The sequence below is a fragment of the Lagopus leucura genome, unplaced genomic scaffold (genome assembly GCF_019238085.1).
Source record: "Lagopus leucura isolate 7727_CA_CO unplaced genomic scaffold, USGS_WTPT01 Super-Scaffold_100002, whole genome shotgun sequence".
NCBI lineage: Eukaryota > Metazoa > Chordata > Aves > Galliformes > Phasianidae > Lagopus > Lagopus leucura.
In genome coordinates, this window is record NW_024962263.1 from 45,464,248 (window position 1) to 45,489,535 (window position 25,288).

At 46.5% G+C, this 25,288-nt stretch overlaps 1 protein-coding gene across 1 annotated transcript; it reads left to right on the forward strand.

The window, feature by feature from the left end:
• Nucleotides 1–361: 361 nt before the first annotated feature.
• GATA6 (GATA binding protein 6) lies at nucleotides 362–16,547 on the forward strand. The gene is made up of 6 exons (XM_042869095.1): nucleotides 362–924; nucleotides 3,287–3,453; nucleotides 6,345–6,470; nucleotides 7,901–7,988; nucleotides 8,081–8,187; nucleotides 16,115–16,547. Exons 1-6 carry the CDS (start codon nucleotides 417–419, stop codon nucleotides 16,280–16,282), a joined length of 1,164 nt encoding a protein of 387 aa, XP_042725029.1. The 5' UTR covers nucleotides 362–416; the 3' UTR covers nucleotides 16,283–16,547.
• Nucleotides 16,548–25,288: the final 8,741 nt, after the last annotated feature.

A 25,288-nucleotide genomic window follows, 5' to 3' on the forward strand; every position in this document is an offset into this window, starting at 1 on the left:
GCGGACGGGAACCGGCGGGTCCCGTTACGGCCGCCCCGCGCTAACGTTGTTGTTGTCATTTCTCTCCCCCCTCCCCTCCTCCTCCCGCCCCCCCCCCCCCCCCCCGCCTCGGACCCCCTCCCCTCTCCCTCCTCCCTCCCGTCCCCACCCAGCGCGCAGAGCGGAGCTGCATGGCCGTGGCTGAAGGCGGCTGCCGCGCGGCGGAGCGGTGCGCTGCGTCCTCGTACCCCTTCGCCGCCCGGGCGCCTCTTTCGCCCTCCTCCACCTCCGGGACCCCCGCTCCGGAGACCGGCGGCAGCTCCCGGCCCGCCCCGCCGCACCTCGGGGCCGCCCCCGCTCCCGGCCGGCCCGCCCGCCGGGAGGAGGACGTCCCGCCGTCGCTCTCGCTGCCTCCGGACTCGGAGCGGCCGCCGGCGATGTACCAGACCTTGGCCATTTCGGCCTCGCAGGGCCCCGCGCCCTACGACGGATCTCCGGGCGGCTTCATGCACTCCGCGCCCAGCTCGCCCGTCTACGTGCCCACCACCCGCGTGGGCTCCGTGCTGCCCACGCTGCCCTACCTGCAGGGCGGCGGAGCGGCCCAGCCCGGCCACGCTCCGGCCGGCCACGTCTGGTCGCAGCCGGCGGCCGAGAGCCCCTCGTACGGCGCCGCGGGCGGCGCGCACCCCTCGGGCCGCTTCCCCTACTCGCCCAGCCCGCCCGTGGCCAACGGCGCCTCGCGGGAGCAGTACGGCGGCGGCCTGGCGGCGAGGGAGCAGTACGGAGCGCTGCCGCGGCCGCTCAACGGCTCCTACCCGGCGCCCTACGCCTCCTACGTGGGGCCGCAGCTCGGCCCCGCCTGGCCCGCGGCGCCCTTCGAGAACTCCGTGCTGCACTGCCTGCAGGGCCGCGCCGCGCCCATCCCCGTGCGGGCTCCCAGCGCAGGTAGGGGCCGCCGGCGGCCGCGTGGGGTCTGGGGGGAGCGGCCGGGAACGGCGGTTCGTTCGGGGCGGTCGCGAAGCGAACGGTGCCGGGATAGGAGGGGGCAGGGGGATGCGGGGTCTTCTGCCGTCCCCGAGTGCGAGCCCGTTCTTAACTACAGGATTATCAAATTAATGATCGAATCGCTTAATTGCTGAATTACTTATCGGTTGGACTACTTAATAATTTCATCCGCAAAGCTTTTCGTTACTTCGTTTAAAAACAAAAACAAAAACAACGAACAACCCAAACACCCAATATCTATATATGTTTTAAAGAAAGCGAGACTCAGCCTCGCTCCGTCGATGAGAACGGGCACCCGCGCTGCTGCCGTGCGGGGATGTCCCGATCGCTCCGGAGGTGTCACAGTGCTGCTGTGTGGAGGGATGCGGGGGGGAATCTCTGTTGGAATCGCAGCGGTGTGACGATCGCTGCCGTTTGTGCGGCTTTAGGGGGTGTCTGTAGGGGTAGGAGTGAGTGTGTGTAGGGAGAGATGGGACTGTGCGAGTGTACGTATGTATATTTATAGTATAGATGTGTGTATATATATATGTATATATATATATGCTTATATGCACGTCTCTGCATACTTATATATATGGGTATATATACTGATATATACCTGTGTACGGGGATAGATGTACGCATAGACGTGCACGCACACCCGCACTCTCCCTCTCCCGGGCAGCCCCAGGCCCACCCCCTCTGCCCGCTCCGTCCCGCCGTGCCGCTGCCCCCCGTGCCGTCCCCGCCGTCTCCCGGTGGCACCGGGCGGCTGTCGGACGTACGAAGGCTCCTCTCGGCGTCTGCTCGCGGGGGTCGCGGTGAGGCGGAAGCGGTGGAGGAACGGAGCAGAGCAAAGCCGAAGTTTTAACAAACGCTTTGTACACGATTTCCCTACACCGCAGCGTAAAGCTAAGGGGAAAATAACAGCAAATAAAAACGCGTAAAGACTTTATCGGGCTGGAGGAGGCGAGACGGGACATGGGAAGGAGAAAAGGGGCAGTGCCGATGGAGCCCGGTGGGCTTCGACTCTGCCCCGCTTCGGGCTTTCTCCCGTTCCCATAGAGCCCTTGTCGGGGCGGCGGAGCGCGGGCCGGGGCTGCCCGTCGGTGGGAGGGCTCCGGAGTGCGCTGTGTCGGGCACGGCAGTGGCACGGGCAGCCCACAGCAGCCCGCAGGGATCGCTTTCGTTTGGTTTGGTTCTAACAAAACACGAGGCGATCTGATGCCGCTTAACTTAACGTTATTCGTAGGGCTACCAAAAAGTAATTTCAAATCAAAGCTTTATTTTTGCTTTCCACGGAGAGAAATATTTTTCTCACTAGTTAAGAGGAACAATGTATATAAATTAAAAAAAAAAAAAAAAAACACAGAAAAAAACAAGGCCGGGCAGTGCGATCAGAGCACAATTCCTTTCGGTCGGCACGAAGGGAACTACGGAAGAGAGACAAATCAAACAATGATTCCAGCGCCCGTGGAACATCGGCCTGGGGTTTGGTGTGGGGATGGATCAGTGCGGACGCTGCGCTCCGCAGCTTTGCGATCCCCCTTAGCCGCGCACAACGAAGGGCCGTTCCCTGCCCGAGCAGTGCCGCGGGGCAGCCGCAGCGCTCCGCGTTTGCACGCTCAGCGCGGAGCGGTGTAAGCAACGTTTGTATTTAGTGCAGTTTCGTTTTGGAGTGGGTTTTTTTTTTTTTTTCCGTTTCTTTTTTTTTTTTTTTTCCCTCCCCCCCCCTCCCCCCCCCCCCAAAATAGATAAAGCACGGAGATTCGCAGGGGGAAGGTGTTCGCTTTTACACTCGCGTTTCCTTTGCTCCATGCCGTGCTCAGCGCTCTCCCAGCGCTCCGCAGCCTTCGGAACATTGTGGCCCAACACCGCCGATTTTTCCATTTCCCCCTCTTTCTCCCGCCGAGGACGAATTGAACCAAATAAGCTAAGCGTTCGTTCCCCTTTGTAGCTGGGAGACTGGGCTCCCTCAGGTCGAAGCCGTACCCGTTCGCTGGGCGCTTTCCGCCAGAAAGCTGCACGGCTCCGTGCCCGGCGGGGACACCGAGCAAAGCCGCCCCGGGCCCGCAGGTGGGCTCGGAGCTGGGGGCGAAGAACAGGAGCCTTCGGCTTGCGTTACGGCAGGGCATTGCCGCAAGGCATTTCGGCAGGGCGTTTTGGCAGCAGCGGCTGCGCTAGGAACCTGGTGGGATTAAAGGAAAACAACAACAACGACAAATTAGGTGGTGTGGGGGGGAATTTTAAAAACTTTAATCTCGGGGCCTGCGGGGGAATGGCTCGGCCGTGCCTCATCGCAGTGCCCTGCTCCTGTCCGCAGAGCTGCTGGAAGACCTCTCTGAAAGCCGCGAGTGCGTCAACTGCGGCTCCATCCAGACCCCGCTTTGGAGGAGGGATGGCACCGGGAATTACCTGTGCAACGCCTGCGGGCTCTACACCAAAATGAATGGCCTCAGCCGGCCTCTCATCAAACCCCAAAAGAGAGTGGTGAGTGTGGACTGCGGGCCGGTTGTTGGGTGCGAGAGACGTAGGGACGCCACTGAGGTGTCCCAGTTCGGAGGCCAGCGCGCTGGTAGCGCAGGCAAAAGGCCTCTCTTTGGGACCCTCTGCCCATACACAGGTGTTTGGCGTTTATTTTGCATTAGTGGAGCCCATCGGTGTGAGGAGGTTTACTTCCAAAGTTTCCAAAAGGGTTGGGAGAAAAAAAAAAAAAAAAAAAGTAATTGGGTTTGGAAAGTGTTTGTTGAGAGCGCTAGGAATTTCTGCAGACCTGCTTTGTTTGCCGAGAGCTCGATCCTTGGGAACGTAAGCAAGTTTTGTATATAATTCAAAGAAAAGCAATTGTTTAAACGACGATAATAGCCTTTGTTTTGTTTGACTCCTAAGAAATGAGCGGTAATTTTTCTAAAAATATCTTCCTAAAACCAGGGGGAGGGAAATAAATAGTACAAACCAGAGCCCCTGTTTATAGCTCCGGCTGGCACTGAATAGGTGAGGAGAGAATTTACCAAGTGGGAACTGCACATTATGTTTAGCAAATCTGGGTGGAGGTCAGCGGGGAAAAAGAATCCGTGCCTTGGTAATGGCTGTTAGGAGCGAGCCACAATAAATCACACCACTATAATCCGAGCTGATGGTTGGACCCTTGTGTACGGAGACGGCGTAGCAAAGCGATCGACCCTTCAAGAGCCTTTCAATCAAACCAGCTGCTCCAGTCCGTCCCTATTTTCGTAGCGTTTAAACTCACCCTTTATTTCAAAACGGTCTGAATTTAATGCCTTTAATGGGGGAAGGCAAAAAGCGGACACTCAGGGAGCGGACAGTTCCCTGTTCCCAAAGCGACCTCACCTCTGATTAAAGGGACAAAGCTAATGTAGCGCTGGGGCAGGAACTGTTTGCCGCTTGGTGCCTGTGTATTTGTAGCTGGCCGTGCACCAAATCACACTGCAGGAAGTTTTATCTCCTTAGTGGGAAGCTCAGCTACGCGCGGCACCGTGGCTGGGTGCAGATTTCGATGGGCTCGTACCTCTTCCCGACCCTTCTCACCATTTCTGAGGGGGGAGAGAGCTGAGGAGACCAAATCAGAGTCAGGCAGCAGCCTGATTTCAGCCCGACACCTCGGCTAAATAACTCTGAAATAGCTCTGTGCAACACTCTGCACCAAGCACACTGGCCAGAGCTATAAATCAGAGGCGGCTGCGTGCTCACGCCATTGGAAATATGTAGGTGAGAAGGGAAAATGTTTTGAAAATGCTAAACATGTTTAGATTTCCCTGAAGTTTCTGATAAAATTCCTGCGGCAGAAAAGCCATTTTAGCTTCAAAACGTGCCCCAAAACTCTCGTTTGTTTAGATAGAGGAATGAGCAAAGCTACAGAAATAAAATTAAGGAAGATTTACACCAGGCTGCATGCGAAAGACAGAAGGATTTAGCAGTGAAATGGCATTTTGCTTGCGAAGAGAGAAAATACAACATATGTGTTACAACCAACTTTTTTTATAACCTGTTCCGTGTGAAACTCGTACTGAATTGCGGAGCACAGTGGGCAGCGTATTTATATGCATTTGAAACTACAAATTCTGCTTTTGTGAGAATTGGATTTTTCAGATTAGAAAGTATATGTATATATTTCAGCCTGTCTTATATTTGGTTGTTTTTTTTAATTGTTATTATTGTGCAATTAATAATGAATTACTGCTCCAAAGTTGCACAAATCCTATTAAATCTGGAGCTCGCTCTGAGCCGCAGATTAGAATGACAAATTTCCCGTGAAAGAAACTGAAACAGCCCAAATTCAAGAAACTCAGTCATTACTCTGGAATATTCTCCATGCTGAAAGCATCGCTGTGTGTTTCCCAAGTGGCAGGCGGCTCTGTGGTATCAAAGGTGACCGAGCTGTGCCTAACAACCCAGCAGTAAATGATTCAAGAGGAAGGGCATAGTACCCTCAACTCAGTCATTTCAGTTATGGGCGCTTTATAGTCAAAATAAGATTAATGCAATTCTCTAAAGCTGACTTTTCCACGTAAACTCGTTTGGCTGCCAGACAGAGCCAGTCGCAGCTTTTTTTATATATTTTTTTTGACAATGCGATACTTTGAAAAATAATAGATTTACGATGTAGCTGGAATTCTTTGCTTGTGATGAACGTAAAAGAGATCACTTGTTACAGGAACTTTTATAACCCATTCACCTTCATTTCACATGTTTATGAGGACTGCCTTCACTTATGATATACAGCCTGCAGCCATAAAGCGCCAGGTTATGCGGTTATTTCTGATACCGGGTTGCCTCATCTTGGCTCCAAACTCCACGGAAGAGTGCCATAAATGGCTTATTTGCAGTGTGGACCTTGTTGTCCCACACCAGCTTTTCTGATGGCCGAGGGAAAGCTCCCTCTGTAAAACTTGTTCCTGAGACACGTTGTTTTTCACACGATAACATAGCACAGCATGATAAGGAAGCCTTTCCACAAAGTGATGCTTTTTGATGTGTTGCACTCTCTAAAAGCTGTCCTCGGCCCCTCTCCCTTGCCTAAGCCCAGGCTTGCTGCTTGCGTCCCGGGAGGCATCATGGCATTGCTGGGGACTGCAGGGAGGTGTTTGGTGCGGCAGTGTTGTGGTCTGTCCTGCTGGAGAAACACCCGCTGGTCTCAGTGGAGGCCCAAGTCGGTGATTCCCAAGTGTGACTTGCAGGCCCTTCCAACCATCTTTCCAGCCTTGAAAATGAGGATAATCTTGTGTCACTTCTAGGATATCCTTTAGAAATGTTATAAAAAAGCCCCCCGCCATCCCTGCTTTTTGAATGTCAACTGCAAAAACACCGACCATCTGCTCCTGCCCACCTGTTTACGTGTGTTTGCCTCCCCATGCCCACAGCCCTCATCGCGGCGACTCGGCCTGTCCTGTGCCAACTGCCACACTACCACCACCACCCTCTGGCGCCGGAACGCCGAGGGCGAGCCCGTCTGCAACGCATGCGGCCTCTACATGAAGCTTCACGGGGTAAGAAAGTCCCTTTTGGCCTAGGTGCCATGTTCCCTCTGGCCTGTGCACCATGTCCCCTCACGCCTGGCTGCCCTGTCCCCCAGGCTCTGGTGAGTGCTGGCAGAAGGTTTGTCCCTGCAGCGGCTTTGGGCACAGCATGTGGGTGGCATCTGGCTTCCCAAAGCCAGGGCAAAGTTTCTGTTGACTCTAATAGTCTTGGACTATGGAGTTAGGAAAAAAAAGGATAGAGGTGTATAAAATTGACAAAATGACTGAAAATGGCACTGGAAATTGGTTCTCTCCTTTTAGCAAGTTATGGTGTTGACAGTGCAATGACAGGGATTTGTCATTGCAAATTTGTATAGATATGTATGAAGAAACTGCCTTGGGATAATTGGCAGAGGTCTTTTTGTCACCATGATTTCAGACAGGGAAAAAAACACTGGACATTTAATATGATAGCTTTTCATAGTCTGGACGGGCAAAATTTTAAATGTAATTACAACCATAGGTATGCCAGCAAAACTTTATATGCGATTTCAGCCTTGGTAGGCAATAATCCAGGAAGAAAATAACTTGAATGTGATGGAATATGGTTTGAGACTTGGAGACCACGACGACCCACTGGGTTATGTTAAAGCTGAGCACATGTGTTTGAAGAAAGTGGGCGTTAGGAGTGGTTGGTACGTGGTCCAGCCTTTGAAAAAAACGTAAATTTTATCACTGGTTTAAACATGGTAATGATAATAAGCACATGGCTGAACTGTATTTTTCCAAACTCATGTTATCATAAAGTGAAAATACATCTTAAGCCAATGTTTTCTGTATAATCACTATGAAACTATGAATCATTTTCTCTACAGACATAAATTTGGATACTCTAAACCTGTATCACATGCAGAATTGCTTATAAGAACAAATGCCACGCTGATTGTGGTGTGAAGCTTCTGTCCTAAAAAGCTTACTGGTGTTGATCTGGTTCGCATAGCTGGTCTGCAAGGAGAGGAGAATTTTTCCCCTCATTTGCATTCTTGCTTTCCAGAACAAACTTCTGAAGATAATCCCCAACTGACTGGGAAAAGGAATTAGTGATCAGATACATCCAGTCCAGTTTAACGTCGTATGACCTATGGCCAAACAGTGCTTTTTTTTCCTTTAAACTGGTGCTGTTAATCTGTGGACCGACTGAGGTGTTGGAAAAGCTGTTTAGCCTACATCAACAAAAACCTCTTCCCACTTCTTTATTCCGATAAAACTCCCCTTGAAACAACTCATGGTTTTGCTCAAATAAAATACAATGTTTTTTGGAATTGCTACATTGTGACTGGAAAAATGACTTGAACAGGCGTTTCGAACATCTCTCTTTGCTCTTATAGTCTAGTTTTGATTTTTGGTCACTAGAGCACAAGCACAGCTCTAAGATTGGTGTGGAAATTTTTTCTTTTCAGGTTCCCCGACCGCTTGCTATGAAGAAAGAAGGAATTCAGACAAGGAAACGAAAACCTAAGAACATAAATAAGTCAAAGGCATGCTCTGGTAAATATGAAAAAATAAGATAGTTGAGATGCTAGAATTTTTTTCCTTGGCTGGAAAATTCTTGTTTTTAATGCCGGACCCTGATCTTTCAGGTAACAGTACTACTGCAGTTCCTATGACTCCAACATCCACGTCTTCTACTAACTCAGATGACTGTAGCAAAAATGCCTCCCCAAGCACACAGCCGGCAGCCTCGGGGGTGAGTACTGATGCAGCATCCATACTGCTAAGCAGGCTGATCACTGCGCGGTGTTATCACAACTTTTATCTTATCTAGCAGAACAATAATCTAAATAAACTTTCCACTTTTGTTAGCTGATACTAGAACAAGATTTTCGGAAGATATCACATATAGCTGTAAACAGATCGACAAGCTTAAGTACTTTACAAACCCCTTAATTAAGATCTATATAATTTTTATGATTAAGTTAAGCATGGCTTAGCCCAAGCCCTTTTGTATTGAAGTGTTTTGCTTATTTCCCTCTCAAAGGTTTTTCTCTGAAGCAAAACCAACAAACCGTACCCAGTTGATCCTTTCAAGAAACATTTATGCACATGCTGTTTCTTTCTGAAATGCTCTCTGATAAGAGTTTGTCCTGCTGTTTGAAGGGAAGCATAATGCCATTTGGTTTAAACTCAGCTTTATTCCTACACTCGGACTCAGACTGAGCTGAAAGCAGGCAGAGGATGCCAGCTGACTGCAGTGTGTGTGCATCAGCCTGCTGCTAGCAGAGGGCTCCTCCAGGGTTGGGTGCTCAGCCTCTGACAGCCATGAGCTCTAGTAGTTTTGAGTCACATGCTCATACCATCTCAGACTGCCTTTCTTCGCTCAGTTATCACATTTGATAACAAATACTACTGTTAAAATTGCACGCCTTTATACAGATTAATTCTTAACCTTTTGGCTACACGTACCCATATCCACACTCCTTTTGATCTTCATATCCTTCAATCTACCACGTCATTTATTTCAAAAGCTTTCCTAATGTGACTTTCTCTCTTTTTTAATAAAAAGAAAACACTGTTTATAATAAGTATTTTTCAATATGTCCCAGCACTCCCACATCCCAGTTTCTATTAAATCTAGTAGTTCAATTGCTGACATTCAAAGTTTCATTGTACAGAGGGAAAGAAACAACAGAAAGCAATTTTAGCAGATGCAATTGTTTGTTGGCTGGCAGGGCCACCAAGTTTCAGAAGCATTGGGTTTTTGGTTCTGATGCTGTCAGGCAAAGATATTATTAACAGGGCTCCTCTTTGACAATGAGAAAACCCTGACAGTCCAATAAAATAAACAGATCACTTGGGGAAAAAACAAAAAACAAAAAAACAAAAAACAAAAAACAAGGGATAAACAGTAACCAAAAAGTGCACTGTGCCGGGTTTCGTGCTCTCTGCATTGAATACTATTTTTTAATTTCTCCCCTAATATTTCCAAAGGGAAAAAAAATCAGCCAGATTTTCCCTTTGGATGCTTACTGATCTGAGGAATGTTGTGTGATTTATACAATGGGCAGAACTAACGGCAAAATGCACCCGGAGTCTCAGAGGTGTGGGCTGTAGGTGGTGCAGCTGTGCACTCCTCTGGAAGGAGAGACCTTATGGAGAGACCCCCTTTTCCCCATGCTGCCAATTTCTTGGCTGGCTGTCGTCTGTTTTCTTTTTCTAGGACAGTGTGTCAGCACCGATATTAGTGATATTTCTTTTATCATTTTAGTGATACAGTTTGTGATATGATTTTAGTAGGAGGAGTTGTGTGCGTGAAAGAGGAGAGAGAGCTGAGTGTTCCCAAGGCAAAAGATGAGCTGGGAGATGCTGGCAACTATGAGTGACTTGCAGAAACCCTGAGGGTGCTCTTATTTACATGAAGGCATCCCCGGGGCCAGCACATCCCTGTTTTTTCTGCAGATCAGGCTAAGAGAGGACAGTCATAGCTTTTTCTCTACTATGATTCTCCTGGAATGTATGTACATGTGGCCTGCATGTACAAAGCACTTGCAAAATATCTCTTGTGTGCAAAAATTCTGTAAAAGGAAGCAATGGAGGTGGGCTGTATCTCAAGCATCAGCAATTCAGTGGGATGGAGAAGAATGTGAGCCAAAACGCCGTGAGCTGGGTGCTCTTAAGGCCCATTGAAGCTGTCAAGAGGGAAGGGAATGCAGCATTTTAGAACATGGAAGCCTTTAATCTGATCATGTGTGTGAAGCACAGATACTTTACTGGACTTCTATTTTCCTTTTTTTTTTCCCCATGTTTGAGCTTGCATATTGATAGCCTGAAGGTTCGTGTCTATTCTTAGCACAGGCAGTGGCTTTGCATGAGGAGAATAAGCTTCTTCAGGCCATGTCAGGAGGTAAAAGCCCTCGGATGGATGAATCCAGGCCCTCTAATCTTTGGTTGCCTTAACAAGAAGGGTGATGTTGCTGTAACCTGGGCACCTGTTCAGAGAGTGTACTTGTCCATTACCTGCACATTGCACAACTGACATGGCAACTTGTTGTTGCCTTACTCTGTTTTTTCTTCTCTGGCCCTTCTGCGAGAAAGGGAAAAATGCCAAATCAACATTAGACAGAAAAAATATGATGACGTTTTAGAAACTCTCGTCTGAAATTCACTGCCATGTTGTTGCTAAATGAAACAGAGAAAATGAATTCCTCTACTGGTACAAAAGTAATTTATTATGTCTCTTGTGGGAGGCTGCCAAAAGAGCTCCTAGTTATGTAAAAATATAATGGAAATGAAATTCAGCAGAATTCATTTGTGTCAGTAATACTCACTTTTTGCCCTACCTTTCTTTATCTGTTTTAAAGTAAAATAAAGAGGGGAGGGCAGAAAAAGAGGAGGGCAGCAATTACTCAACAAAATGTCTTTGAGACACTCTATTTCATGAAGGGAACTTTATGCGATGCCAATTTCAAGAGAAATTGTCAAGAACCTTAGATGTTGATTTTACGTTCTAGCTGAAGTTTAAACATTTAAAAGATATGATTAATGAATTGCTATGGGTGCAAAGTTGATTTCAAACATCTCAAAATGTAAAAGTGTTCGGATCAGAGATATTTCGTTGCCCCATTGTAAAGGAGCTATTTGCCAAATTCACATCTGGATCTAGGATTTAGGCCCATTTCTGTTTTCCTAAGCAGTGTAAGTACTGGGAGTCCTGTGTTACTAATATGGAAAAGGCCCAGCTGCATGATATATGAAGTTGCCTTACATCCCCATAAAAAGAAGGTTTCAGGCAGCCTGCATCTGCATCCATACCTGCTTTCCCTTTGTTGCTGGTGAAACAGCACAGAGAAAAGCTATGCAGAATAATTTGCTAAACGAGGGGCACCGTCTTTAGTGCACACCCATACATTTCCATGCAGGGGCTCCAACTGATGTGATTACCAGAAGGGCTTTATTCCCTTATTAGGACAAAAGGCAGGATGAAAACTGCTGTAAAATCTGCTTTTCATGGCAGGGCATGGAGGCTCTTTGAGCCAGAGCTGATGTCAGTAGAGGCTCAGCAGCACCAGAGCAGCTCCTCTTGCAGAGGACTGTGCTATGCCCCTTACTCCAATCGGGAGCTATCTGAGAAGGACTGTAACTGCATGCCACAGAGTAACTGTAGAATAACTCAGGACAGGCATCTTGCAGGTAAAACATATGTTTACCTCCTTGGAGGCTGATCTGCAGAAAGTGCTTCGGGACTGGCTTTTCGGTTTTGTAGTATGGAAAGTGGGAGAGCTGAAGGAACCAACCTTTGCAGTCGGTAAGGAGGAAGAAAAATACAGCTCTGGCCGTTCCCCAGATGACAAGACAGCCTGAGCTGAATTCACTGATTGGCTTTCACATACTTGTTTTATTTTGTTTTCAGAAGAGGGTTCGTTGGAGAGAGATTGTTGGAGGTTTTGATTTTTGCGCTCTTCTAGGTAGCAGATTGATAGGACAGGGGAACCAATGTGAGTACAGTATCTCCCAGAGTGTGGATGAGCCTCTTAAAAATATTTCCCAGCCACCTGGACACTGGAAAGTTAAATGGCTGAGAGTCCTTCAGACTACGTGATGATGAGATTTCAGTTAATATAGAGTAATTTGTTAGCTGCTGGGGTAGCTTTGATGAGAAAGACTCACCAGCACGGTCGTTAGGACTTTTACCTGGAAAATGAGAACACAGTGCCTCAGTCCTGGTATGAGTAAATATTTAAAGCAGGTGGAATAAGATCAGTAGGAGGCATGAGGAACGTGGCAACCTAAAACACCAAATAGTCTGGTAGTCAGGGCATTATGCAGGAGATATGAAATGTCAGTTCAAATCTTCCCTGTCAGGGAATTAATCCACATTCTCTTTCCTCTTTTGCATTAGTCTTTGCTCTTGCACAAAATAGGATTCTGCTTCCCTCTCCCCACTCAGTTTTATAAATTTAGCCGTTCACTTTTTTTTTTTTTCTGCGTATACACGTGTTCAAGAGAAAGCATTTATTTTTGTATCACATAGAACAAAGCAGTCCATCCTTTTTTTTGTTTCAGTGGGGAAAACCGAGGAATAAGGAGTATTTTTTGTTCTACTCAAGCATTATACATGGTTTTAGACGCATATATTTTGCTTTGTTTAGCTTTATTGCAAAAGCAATGAAACCAATTGCTCAAACAGCCCTCATCAGCAGTGGGGTCATCAGCTTTCCCATACCCATGCTGGAAGTTGCCTCCTTTAGGAAATTAATGAAGTATTAACCACAGATTTATGTCGCTATAATACAAAGGAGAGATTAGAAGATATGTAAACTTACACATCTGTAATATAAACAAAAGGATCAATTAGACTAGCAAGAAATTACAGCTTTGCGTAGCAAGGGGGTCACTAAATCAGGGAAAAGCTGTGGTTTTGCAGTACTGAAACCCCTGTTTGGAAAGGAGAGAGAGTATTTGGAGAAAGTGGGGATGGCAGTTACCGATGGGAAGCTGAGACTGGAAAATGAAGGGCTCACTGCCATTTGCCAAAATACATTATACATGAAATACGTTTTTGCAAGTGTGTTTCAGCTGACTACGGTTATTATTTAAGTGCAGCAAAGCTAAACTGTGCTAATAGGAGAGGAAGGGATCAGCCTATTGGCTGAGATACAGACCTAGTGTGATGTCCAAAATTCCTGGAGTGTTTTAAACTTTTGAAGCAGAAGGAGCAAAGGTCTATCTGATAGAACAGAGGTTCAGACCAAGGCTCTCAGCCACCCCTTCCAGATGTTAGCGCAACTTTTTGACCAGAGACTTTGCCTTTCAGCACCCTCCCCTCTCCCTGGTCTCCATGGCAGACAGACGGTGCAGGAAGGAGTGGGTAGAATAAACAATGAGTCTTCCAGCCGGGGATGTTTCCCTACTGCTGGGCTGAGCAGCTTGCTCCTGCTCCGGGCTAGCAGGACTGGGGAGGATGTGGGTGTCCAAATCCCTCTGTGGATCTGGCCAGGGTCTGGCTGTGAGCATGGAGGGCAGATCCTCTGCAGAGAGGTCACCTCTGATCCAGATGACTTGCCTGCAGGCTGCTCCATAACTGGCTCCTGCTGCTTTGTGTAGAAAGAAGGTGGGATCCTTCAACCACCTTTACAGATACAGATGTTTGTTCGGGAGGCAGGTTCTTCCCAATGGACTTCAATCATTTTTTCTTCAGGAAGTTGAGTTTCATTGATTATCTCTCTTAATATCAGATACCAGCAATAAAAACAAATCCATTATTTTATTGATTGAGCCAGCTGTTGTGAACTGGAGTAGCCTCTTGACTTCAGCAGCAATGTTCAGCTCATTTATTCCAGCTAACAAATGTCCTCTAATCTCCAATCAGCCTTCTGCTGCCTTTCCCCTGCTGAAGTAGGAGGTAGGCAGGCCTGGGTCACCTCGCTCAAAGATTCAGCCACCTCCTTTTCACGAGTTTGTTTTCCATGTCTCACTTTGGGAGCTGCCTGAGCTGTCTGGATTTGTCACGACATTACTGGGGTGGGGTTTCCAGGCCCAGCTGTCCTGCCCAGGTCCTGCCCACACTGGCTCAATGGGGCCAGGATCCGGCCGTGGTTGGGCAGGGATGGGCGGCCTTCAAACAGGACGCGCCTCTGCGTCCTCCCTTCTGGGGTGCCAGAGGGAGGGGGAACTGATAACCCGGTATGGAAAGGGCAGAGTGCTGTGCCCCACCTTTGTGGGACTGAATCAGGAAAAGGGCAAACTACATTTTCCAAGCCCGGAAAAAATAGGCGGCGATAAGATATTTGCCTACCGGAACAACAGCGGCAAATATGGGCAAACAGGAACCTTTCAAAGCGGCTCCTGGCATTTTTGGCTAAAGCTGAACACATTTAAACCCTTCTTCCAGTGTGGGGGCACTCAATCTGTTAAAAAAAATAGGTATGCGGTGCCAACAGAAGTCCACACGATGAATGTGAATTTAAAAAACCTGGGTTGATGCAAGACCCACAAATGGACCTGAAGGTTCTTGTGAAAATTGTCTCATTGAATTACTTATGCACAGATAAAGAGGATACAGAGATTAGTTGTTACTGAACAGTAACTGTGTATCTGATAGAGGGATAATATAAAAATACTTTTTCTCAAATTGGAGTCATTCTGTTTTCTGCAGCAGCGGTTGTTTCTTCACTCTCTGTATTTTGGCCTAACAGCTGACGAAACTAGGTGCAAGAATAGCAGCCATCAGACATTTTAATAAGAGAAAAATAAAAGTATTGGCCTTTGGTTTGTTTCAGACAGAACTGACCACTGGCAATGCTGGCAATGAGTACCTCTGTCAGGTGAAGCTTCAGCTGGGTTAGCAACAAAAGCACTGTGAAGTGCAGCTCAGAAACTGCCTTTGAATAAGCAAAACCCCGCTTTTCCTATGTACGAACTGCTAGATTGGCATAGCTCCAGGAGAGCCAAGAGCTCTACTCTTGTAAAATGATTAAATATGTATACTTTTCACTTAAACAGCAGGCAGGAAGCTTCTGCAATCACACTTTAGGATAGTCTTTTTTTTTTTTTTTTTGTCCTCTTTTTAAGGAATCCTGTCCAAAGACTATCCATTAACAAGTAAATTAAGGTTTCAAAGTTGACGTATCCAAGAGTTAATTTTGCATGAAGTCAGCTCTTAAACATTTCCTTTATCAGGTGAAAATGTTGCCCCTTCTCTGTCTGGCACAGCAAATTTTTCTCTAGTGGATCTGCTCAGCCTTATGGAAAAAATGATTGCTTCTTTGTCTTTGCAACTCCCTGTCTCTCCATTAAAATAAATGACCTGATTACAGCGCTGGTCAGAGCTTCAGCTCTGTGCCTACCAGGGTTCCCTGTGCTTTGTTTTGAGTGTGTAGGTGGTAGTAGTAGGTGGCATGGAGCAAACATGCTCCTGGGTCAGAGGCATAGTTGCTCTGCTTGAGATAAAAAAGGCATCTCCCATAGTGGTTAGTCTTGTGGGGATTAAGGGATCCTGGTGAGCATTTTGAAGGGAGAGGAGTGGTTTTAGATGTCTTACAGGCTGCGGGAGACAAAGAAATCTGACCTCCAGGAGGTGCTCAGCACCCATTGCTGGATGCATTGGGCTTCTCCCATGGAGGGAGCAAAACTAGAAGTGCCACCGTACCTGGGTCACATGTTTGGTGCTGGCTTCTGTGTTCCTTCATTAGTGAGTGGTGAGACACATGCGCTGCATCCTTCATCATGCACACCTCCTCCCTTACTGTCTAATTTCCACATATTTTCTTGCATGTCATGCTCTTTCTTTTCCACCTTGCTGTGAAGACAACCACTGTACTGTCCTCCAAACACAGCTTTCAACCTAGTTAGGCCTTGCCAGCATAGGAAAATGAAGAGGCTGTTCCCAAAATATTGATTCAGCTACAGTGTTTGGGGGCCGGTGGTGAGAGGTTGCCTACTGGGGCTGTGAAGTCTCCTTGAGATCTTCAGCAGCTGCCTGGACACAGGCCTGGGCAGCCTGCTCAGGGTGGTCCTGCTTGAGCAGGTGTGGGGCCAGATGCCAGCCTCAGTTATTCTGTGGTCTTCTGTGGTTTCAAGAGCTGAGCACAAACTCTGGATTTTCACAAATGCTTAGGAAAGCAGTGCAAAGCTTACCCTCTCAGTGAAATCTCCCTTTCCTTTCCATCCTTCTCCAGGCAAGCTCGTCAGTGATGTCCGGCCCGGGAGAGAGCACCAGTCCCGAAAGCAGCAACCTTAAGTATTCAGGTCAAGATGGGCTGTACACAGGAGTCAGCCTGACCTCCACGGCTGAGGTGACGGCGTCTGTCAGACAGGATCATTGGTGTGCCCTGGCTCTGGCATGACCCGCTGCCAGCCAAACTGGATCCCGGCACAGAGCAGCAGCCCCCAGATGTCGTGCGGGGTTTCTTCTGCGGAGCGGTGGCAGCGAGAGTGCTGGCTAGGGACGCTCCTCTGAAATTGTTTCCGTGCCTTGGTGGCAGAGGTGGCTTTCAGTTCCCCTAAGAGGCTCTGCCGAAGCATCCTCATCCTCATCTATGCAAGAAAACTGTAGGGAAAGCAAGTGCCCACTGGGGAATAGCTAATGCAGCCATACACACTCAAAAAAAATAAGAGAGAAACCTAGACCTATTGATAGATTCCAGAAACACACCTTCACTCATCCAGCAGTGCTGCCTTTCTGATTGTATATTTGTTTTCACTCTCTCATCACCTTCTCCTCCCAAGAATTTGACAGACGCCGTCAGCATTGGGGAGGCTTGAATTATTAGAGATAACCAGATACTCTCTGAAGTGTTGGTAGCATGTACTGCTGGAGTCAGCGTGGGCGCCCAGAGCCGGACATTTGACCTCCTCACCCATCCTGTGCCTGCCTTGCTCTGCTCCCTTGTGCCAGAGCCCAGCGATGCCCGGGGGAGAAAATCACAGCCTTTGGTACAAACCTCACGGGGTCGAGCTGGTGAAGGACATTTTGTTCTTGTTTAAGATATTTACTCACCTTGCAAGACTGCGCTATAACTTTTGAAGTACACTGTGACTGAGGTTTATGAAAGTTCATATTTTGTGGCTGAACTGTATAGAGTCAGTCAAAATTTGTAAACAGGGTAGCAATCAGATATTTTTTCTTCCATATATACAATAATTTTTTTTAAAAGAAGTGCAATTTGCGTTGCAGCAATCAGTGTTAAATCATTTGCATAAGATTTAACAACGGTTTTTATACGAATGAATGAATGTAAACATTTTAACTTAATGGTACGTAAATAATTTAAAAGAAAAACTTAACTAGGCATCCTTAGGCTTTTTAGTGCAACAAAACCCATCCACTTTCTGTATTTCCAGTTGCTAAAGCAGGAGTTTCAAAGAACAAGCCTTCTCTCAGGAAAATTGCCCTAGCTGTTTGCTCCTAAGTTTTGTACAAAAAAGCAAATGCATCCCCAGTTGGTTATTTTTTTGCCATTTGAAGAAGCCTGTACTGGAAAGAAACAAACTGCAATGAAACTTTACTACCTAACCGATACATATGTAAATACTCCATAAGATATTTAGGCATCTTTGAAGTTTAGGATGCGATCTGTATAGCGTGACTGACACATCGTTAGGTTGGTTTCCATTGTTTTTTAAATGGGATGGCATTTGGAAAGTTGTTTCATCAGAGCTCTACAAATAAAAGGGTATCATTTTTTTTCTGTACACCGCGCCTTCTCCTTTGTTTCAGCCACAGCAGTTAATCTGTATTAAAAGCTATGGATGCAGGCAGCATGTCAGATGGCTTCAATGATGTTCTTCAGTCAAAATGTTCGCTCTGCCTAGCTAAGTCTGTGCCATGAGTGGCATTTTTAGAACTTCCCTCTGTATGCATGCCTCCTGGAGGTATGTACAACTGGGGTCCTGCACCTCCCAACATGAGTGTCTCTTGTGCACACATGTTGTATTTCTGCTTAAATGCCTTGGGAGGGCCGTAACGGTTTTGCTTGGCCTTCACACAGTAGCTAAAGTGTGGGAGGTAGGTCTCTTGTGTATGTAAAAATCAGCAAATGGGGCAGCAGAGCCCTTGCCTTTCTGCTGGCATCCTCTGGTGGTGAAGTCTGAAGGGCAACCACAGCTGAAGGCTCTGAAAAAGAGAAGATGTTGGTTTATAGCTGCTAAGGGGAATAGAAAGCCTCTGGCTGGCTTTGAGGACCAGTCCTCTGCATTGCTTCGCTGTTGGGAGCAAGACTTTATACTTTGTGTGTTTTCCAGCTACACTGGCTGTGCTGCTGAACAGGGATGCCGACAGCCCTGTGAGTGGCTGCAATGCATCTCTTCACCTTCCTCAGAATAAGATCCATTTGGGGTGAAGTGGGACAGCTCTTCTGCTTGCAGTGAAGCTATGCTGCTGTGCACCAGCTGAGAACCTGCCTGCTTGCTTTTCAGCCTGTAAAACCCAGAGGGCTGAGGCTGCCTGTGTAATCCCAGGGCTGATGGGAGGACCAACGGATGGACGCAGTGGCACAGGCCTCATAGAGCAGCTCGTAGCAAACAGCCTCTCCTGGGGTTTGGTCTGTACCAGACCTGCTTAGCAGACCCAAGGAGACTGTCATGGTGCTGGACCACTTCAGTTCATTGTGCCCTGTGTGTTAATGTGGTGGTGCAGTCCAGCCCTGCTGACCTAGGGGTCACATGGGCTGGGATCTCCTAATTTAATAGCTGTTTAGCCCCATCCAACTGGAAAGTGGGCCATGCAAGGGAACACTGCGTTTAAAAAGCAGAAGGTGTGCAAAAGAGGATGAATCTCTTTCCTTTTGAAGCATTTGTTGGCTGAAATGCCCTTTTCTGTGCTGACACTTAAATGGATGAAAAGCTGTCACTAACGGGTGTTGAACAGCCTTCAGACTTAGCTGGAGTCTTGCATTCTCTCTCTCTTTTTTTTTTTTTTGTTTGTTTGTTTTTGTTTTTTAAACAGGAATGAAGTTTGGTGTGCTACTTCTGAATAGTGTAATATAAACCTCACTACTGAGCAGGAGGAGAGTGCCATGTAGGTCAGAGCTATGTTCCTTCGGGTTATCCTAAAACAGGGAACTCAGACCAGCACATCCTAATTTGGAGCTGCTGACCCAGCAGTAAACTTAGCTGGCTGCTGACACTCTTGCCATCAGCCTGTGGATGTCTCGTTGCTTTGAAACCCCGTGGCACCATTTAAGAGGGCTCCCAGGAAGCTCTTCTGCCTTCTCAGTACCACCTTTACCCAAAGCGTGACTTAGGATGGTTCTCACAGATAGTAAGTCTTGCAGGGCACAAAAAAACGTGAAGAGTTCTCTTGGATCTGAGTCTGAAAATGTTCTTTTAGGTGATATAAGGACTGGTGGGGAAGAAAGGGAAAAACAGAAGCAAAAAAACCAAAACAACCTTTCCTAGGGAAGGTGTATAATCAATGGATATCAAGATGTTACAACCACAATATAATCAAGAGAGTTAGGCGAAGTGGACAATGATAACAAAAGAGAATAAAATGGAAGGCTTACCCTTAGTCTGGGCTCACCACAAACACCAATAGAGGCAATCTCCAGAAGAGATCTTTCCCCACTGGTAGCCAGCTCTTAAATAGGTCTAGGAGGGGTGGCCAGGCTCCACCCCTTCCGGCAGCACAGGTGAATTGCCTTCACCTGTGCTCCTCTGGCTGGCTCATGGCTCGCCTCAGGTGATCAATCAGAGGTTCAGGCCGTGACTCAGCAGTTCCCATACAGGAAGGTGTTTCCTGTTTTTATTAGCAAGAGTATCAAGAATTAAATACTCTGTCTCCTTGGACGAGAGGCAGGTTTTTGTCCCTCTACGATAGATAGGAGGGATGCAGTACCACATTGCCTTATTCTATAGATGCTGAGGAGCTCAAAGCCAAGTTCTGTTATGATTTTGCATAGCAAAAATCTATAAATTCTATCAGAGCTCTACAAGAGTACCTTTCTACTCACCAAAGCCAATCTCCAAATGTACTTACTGCTGAAGCTGCTTGACAAAATAAAGGTTTGTCTTTTTAAAAAATATATATATATTTGTTTATTTATTTTGCTTTTCAGTCCTGGCAAGCTGGCCCAGTTCTGGGTTTGTGAGCTGGATTTTGCTCTGGCTCATACATCATCAATAACACTGATACTGATAGACGGCCTGGCCAGATGCTTTCCTTACATATCCCTGTTTTTCTTCAGTGACAGCCCCTGGGATGGGCTGGGAAAGAACAAAGAGAGTTCGGCTGCAAGTCTCAATTACTAGTGAGGCTGAACAAGCCAAACTGACCACAGAGCAGCTCTCTGGTGCCAGGATGAAGCTTCAGAGTTGACATTCAGAACAAAACAAAATTAAGAAAAGCATGCAGTTATATGTTATCATAGCATCTTTTCTCTAGAAACAACCAATATTAAATGGTTAATGACTTCAGGCATCTTCTTCAGGCTCGCACGCCAAATAACGCTGAGGCATTGACAGCATATGCCAGGGTGAGATGTGTGCTGTGGAGGTATATGAGTGTGCAACAACTGCTGGACTTGGTTTGGTGAACTGGATGAAGCACAGACAAACAGGCCTTGTGGCAACTTGGAGGTTTTTGTTACTTATGAGCAATCAGAGGACAAGGACCTTCACCTGGTGTGAAGCGAGAAGCCAAAGCAGCTAATTTGATTTGGTTTTCTTGCTGCAAAACTAGATAGAGCCATGTGTCGGTCCCGCAATATTTGCTATATAGAACTTGGGTAATTCACTGTTCTGCATAAAAATAATACCAATTATCATTCTTTCCAAGAGAACATGAATTTTATGAGTTACACTCTGTCCCTCTTACCAAGAGCCTTAGCTGAACACAGGATGTAGAAACACAAAACGGACTCCAGCTCCTCCTGAGTGCTTGGGGCTCCAGATCTTCCTTATCCAGCTGTCCTGAACTTCATTCCTCACAGATCCTTCACTTCCTAAATTTGTATACATTGGAGATTCCAGGGTTGCGTCAAACCAAACCTACTGAAATCAATATTAAAATATAGGGCAAGGTTTGTTGCAGTGGGCCACGGGAGGAAGAAACTGAGGGCTTGAGGGGCAATTCCAAGAAGGCTCTGCTCCACATGTTGCAAAAGGCTTTGAGGTCTTCGTTACATGTATGTAACATGTTTTTAAATCATTTCTTACCTTCTTTCCTTAAAGATATGCAATGAAATTTGCTGTAAGTGATAGGAGAGGGGTGGAGAATTCAAGTGCCCCGGTGGGTGTGCAGCCAAACAGGAGCTGTTAGAACAATGTACTATGCAAAAGTGCTAATACATTCCCTGAAATAAACTGGGAAATACTGAGTAGAGGTAAAGAGGTAATTTGCGATGCTGCATTTGGAGCTGGCATCCATATTTGAAAAGGATGTTGAAATTTGGAGAGTGTAGGGGAAAAGAGCCACATGAAATGATTTAAGGACTGGAGAAATTGTCTGGCCTTGACAAATTTCATGACCACAGTCTGCTGAAAGTATCCAAAAGACTGAAAGGTGACTGGTTTAGTGAGTCTCTTCATGGGAAGAAAAATCTTAGTACTGAAAGGGCTTTGGTCTTGCAGAGGAAAACAGTGGTCTTCCTCTAGTGGTCAGAAGGTGAAGCCAGATAAGCTCAGGTGAGGAATTAGCCTCAACTGAAACAATTAATGTTATTAGTGATGACATGATGGCAAGAGAAGAAAACGAGTGCTCAATCTCCTGATGTCTTTGCAACAAAATTGTCTAAAAGGCTGAATTTAGCTGAACAAAAGTGAGAAGTGACTGAGCTCAGGACTAAGTGGGTTACATTTGCTGCTTTGTGATTTATAGGCCAGATTAGTTCCCATTTGGCCTGAAGCTGTATTATGTTTTGGGATGAGACCCAATGCTGAGTTTGAATTTTTGTCATTATGAAAAACCCCATGGCACTTTTCCTGTGAGTCGTGGTAAACACTGTGGTGTCTTGACCCACTTTCACCATAAGTCATTACTTTTTGCCTACCTAAAACATCCTCTTTCCTCTCTAAAACTGCCCTGCATCTTTATTGTTTCCTATTAAATACATCCTGAGTTTCACAGATGAAAAGGCTGTGTTTTAAATTATTGCAAATAGGATCTGAAAATACTTTATGGCCTAACACACAGGCAGAGCCACATTTCCAGAGCAGTGGCATGGAGAAGTGCCAGTGAGGTCTGGGCAGGCACATCTCCCAGCACTGCCTGCACCAGGGCAGGGTCTGCCTCAGGTTTGCATGGTTTGGATACTCTGTTCTTCACAGAATAAGTTGTGTCACAAGGTTAATTTTATTTTATTTTAAACCATAAGGGACTTTTCACCAACCCTGGAACAGTCTTCTGAAGACAGCAATAGTCATGGAATCATGGAATCATTTGAGTTGGAAGGGGCCCGTAAAGGTCATCTGGTCCAACCCCGCTGCAATGAACAGGGACACTTACAGCTCAGTAAGATTGCTCAGGGCCCAGCCCAGCCTGATCTTGAGTGCCTCCAGGGATGGGGCACCTGCCACCTCTCTGGGCAACATATTCCAGTGCCTCAGCACTCTCACTGTAAAAAATTTTTTCCTTATATCTAGTCTAAGTATCTTCTCTTTTAGTTGGAAACTATTTCCCCTTGTTCTATCCTTCCTTATAACACAGTGATGTCCTGTAGTTTCCAGAAAATTTCACTTGTCTTGTATCAATTAAAGGTTAGAACCCTGAGCCTGGAAATTAATATTTCTATTTCATCTAATGGAAAACAACAACAAAAATTGCTTACAAGATGGACTGACAAAACATTTATTCTTCATTGCAACCACCAAGGGATTCCTTCAAGCTTTTATATTGCATACTGGCTGCACTGAGCGTAGGTGTGGAGAAATTATGCTGTCTGTGCAATTTAGCAGCTCTCAGAAGATTAAAAAATGGGTTTCTCCCAGAGTATTGTTAGGATTATCTGTGCACTAGATAGAAGGAGGCCAGTAGAGCTCCCACTTTATTGTCCGGTCCCAGGCTTTGCTCAGAGTAGTGATAAAATTCCTGAGACTAAGTAGAAGCTTTGTATAAGCAGGAATTTCAGGAAAAACAGCTTGTCTTTCTAAGTCCTCACGATCAGTTTTCAACAAGAAACTTCGCATACGGATCCCAGCAGACTCAGGCTCTGTATGCAGGGCACTGATCTTAACAGTTCTCTGTGGCTGAGTTCATCAGGAGGAAGTGGACAGGCACCAACAGCTGTGTGCTGTATCCGTTCTGCAACACGAATTAGTCCCACTCCCTCTGCCGTTTAGTCATGACCAGTTTGCCTTGTGCAAGTAGATGGGTGCTCGCCTCAGGACTGTGTGATAGGGTCAAATCTATCACACTGCAAAACCATTTCTTATCTAAAGCAAAGGATTAGTACTTCTGAAATGAGCACATTGAAAAAAAATAAAAATCAGGGTGAAGCTGGGAGGAGCTCGTATTTCACACCTGTTATGTACCAAGGTGTGTATGATGTTTATGTACGCTCTGCTTTCCTGCCGCAGTCAACCTAAAAGGTGGTCAGCATGCTTCGCTCATGATTTGATGTACTTCAGCCTATGAGGAAACCTATGTGAGTGAAATGTTAACTCTGAGGTTTCAGTTCTTGTGAAGTTTTGGCCTTGTTTCTTGGTCTACAGGCTCCTCGTGACACCCCCAGCCCAGGCATGTTCTTTCCCCCTGCAGTTGGGAGCACAGGCCCCTGTGGATCCGTGGCAGAGGTTAACTCTAGTTTATAAGGACCTTTAAAAGATAAGAGCCTCAATTACAGTAGGCTAAAGCAGGCAAGCATATAGGAAGCAGCAAGCTGTCAGCTTCAATGTTAGCTACAAAGTTGAGGAGTACGTGCTTGACACCCTCGTAATCATTGAGACTACTTATGGCAGCCACCTACATCAAACCTCAGCTGCTGGGAGGAGCCTTGTAAAACACAGAGGAATTCAGGCTAGGCCTCATCTAACTTCTCCAAGTGGTTTGAATGGGATAGTCTGTGTTTCAGGGACTCACCAGCTGCCAGGAGGTCTTGGCCACCAGAAGCCCCAGCTATCAACCATACCTGAGGGGCACAGTGACCCTCCACTGCTAAGGCACTGGGTAGTGCACCCATCTCCTCCAATTTGACTGTGGTGTGGGAGAGCCATACCTACCTGTCCTGGCCAGAACTTGACTGTTCAGAGGAGAACCGATACACTAAACATGAGCATGTTCTACCTACATAGCATAGGTGGGAAGGAGGCGAGACAGTCATGGTTGGATGGAGCTTTACTAATAAATGCATTGCAACAGAAGGCAATGGGAATATATCATTACTCCCAGGCAGATATTTTTTATAGCCGCAGAAAATACAGGTCCCGATTTTGCCCTTTGCACCAGAGATAGGGTTAGAATAACAATGGCCACTGTGGAGATAATCCTGATTTACACTAAATAAATTATTCTACTTGCAAGCCAATTTCAGGTATTGGCCTGATGCACACAGTCCAATTTTCCAGCTGCAGCTGGGGAACAAGTGGGGCTCGACAAACACCTCTATGCCTTTCTGCTGCTTCAAGCAGAAGGCATGGGCAGAGAGGAGAGAGAGAGAAGAAGGCTTCCTTGGCCATCTGAAGAACAGGGATCATTTACCAACCACAGATATGGTTAGATTAATTTCTATGTTCTGTGTGTATGACTGGGCTCCTGAGAATTCATTGTGTAAGCCAGAGGACAAGACGGCATCCTTCTATTAATAAGTACAGAGCAGATAATTAAAAAATTAATGCGAGAGTTTCATTGTTTCAGAAAATCAGCAGTGGACCTGAGGCATGTAGCAAGTCTTTAATTAGCATTATCCTTTAAAGTAACTAATACAGTGAAAAATCTCCTTGAGTTCTCTGATATCGTATTCATTAGCTAATCAACAGTACTACTATTTCCTTTGAAGTATGCCTTACTCTGCTGTACTAAAGTGCACACACTGATTTACTGGTAAGGGTAATTAAAGGGCATGTCATAAATGCCACTGACGTCATGGAATATTGTTCTTTAACCGTCTTTCCAGTTAACTCTTCCATGTGGAAAAATAGATATTTTGCATCTGACCCTCACCTGGTGTTGAGCATTCTCCATCTCGTAGTGTCACAGCACTTTTGGGAACCCAGGGCAGTGGAGGATGTAGGCTTGCATTTATGGCTTCCCATGGCCATGAAGTAGATGAATTTGAAATTCTTCCAGCCTTTGCAAAAAGCGTGGCAGCGTCACAGAAACTTTTTCTAAGAAAGTTCTTACACAGGAATTTCAGAGAGCCTTCACCTGTGTAACCTACCCAACCCAGCAGTGAAGCTCTGGTAGTCCTGGTGGCAAG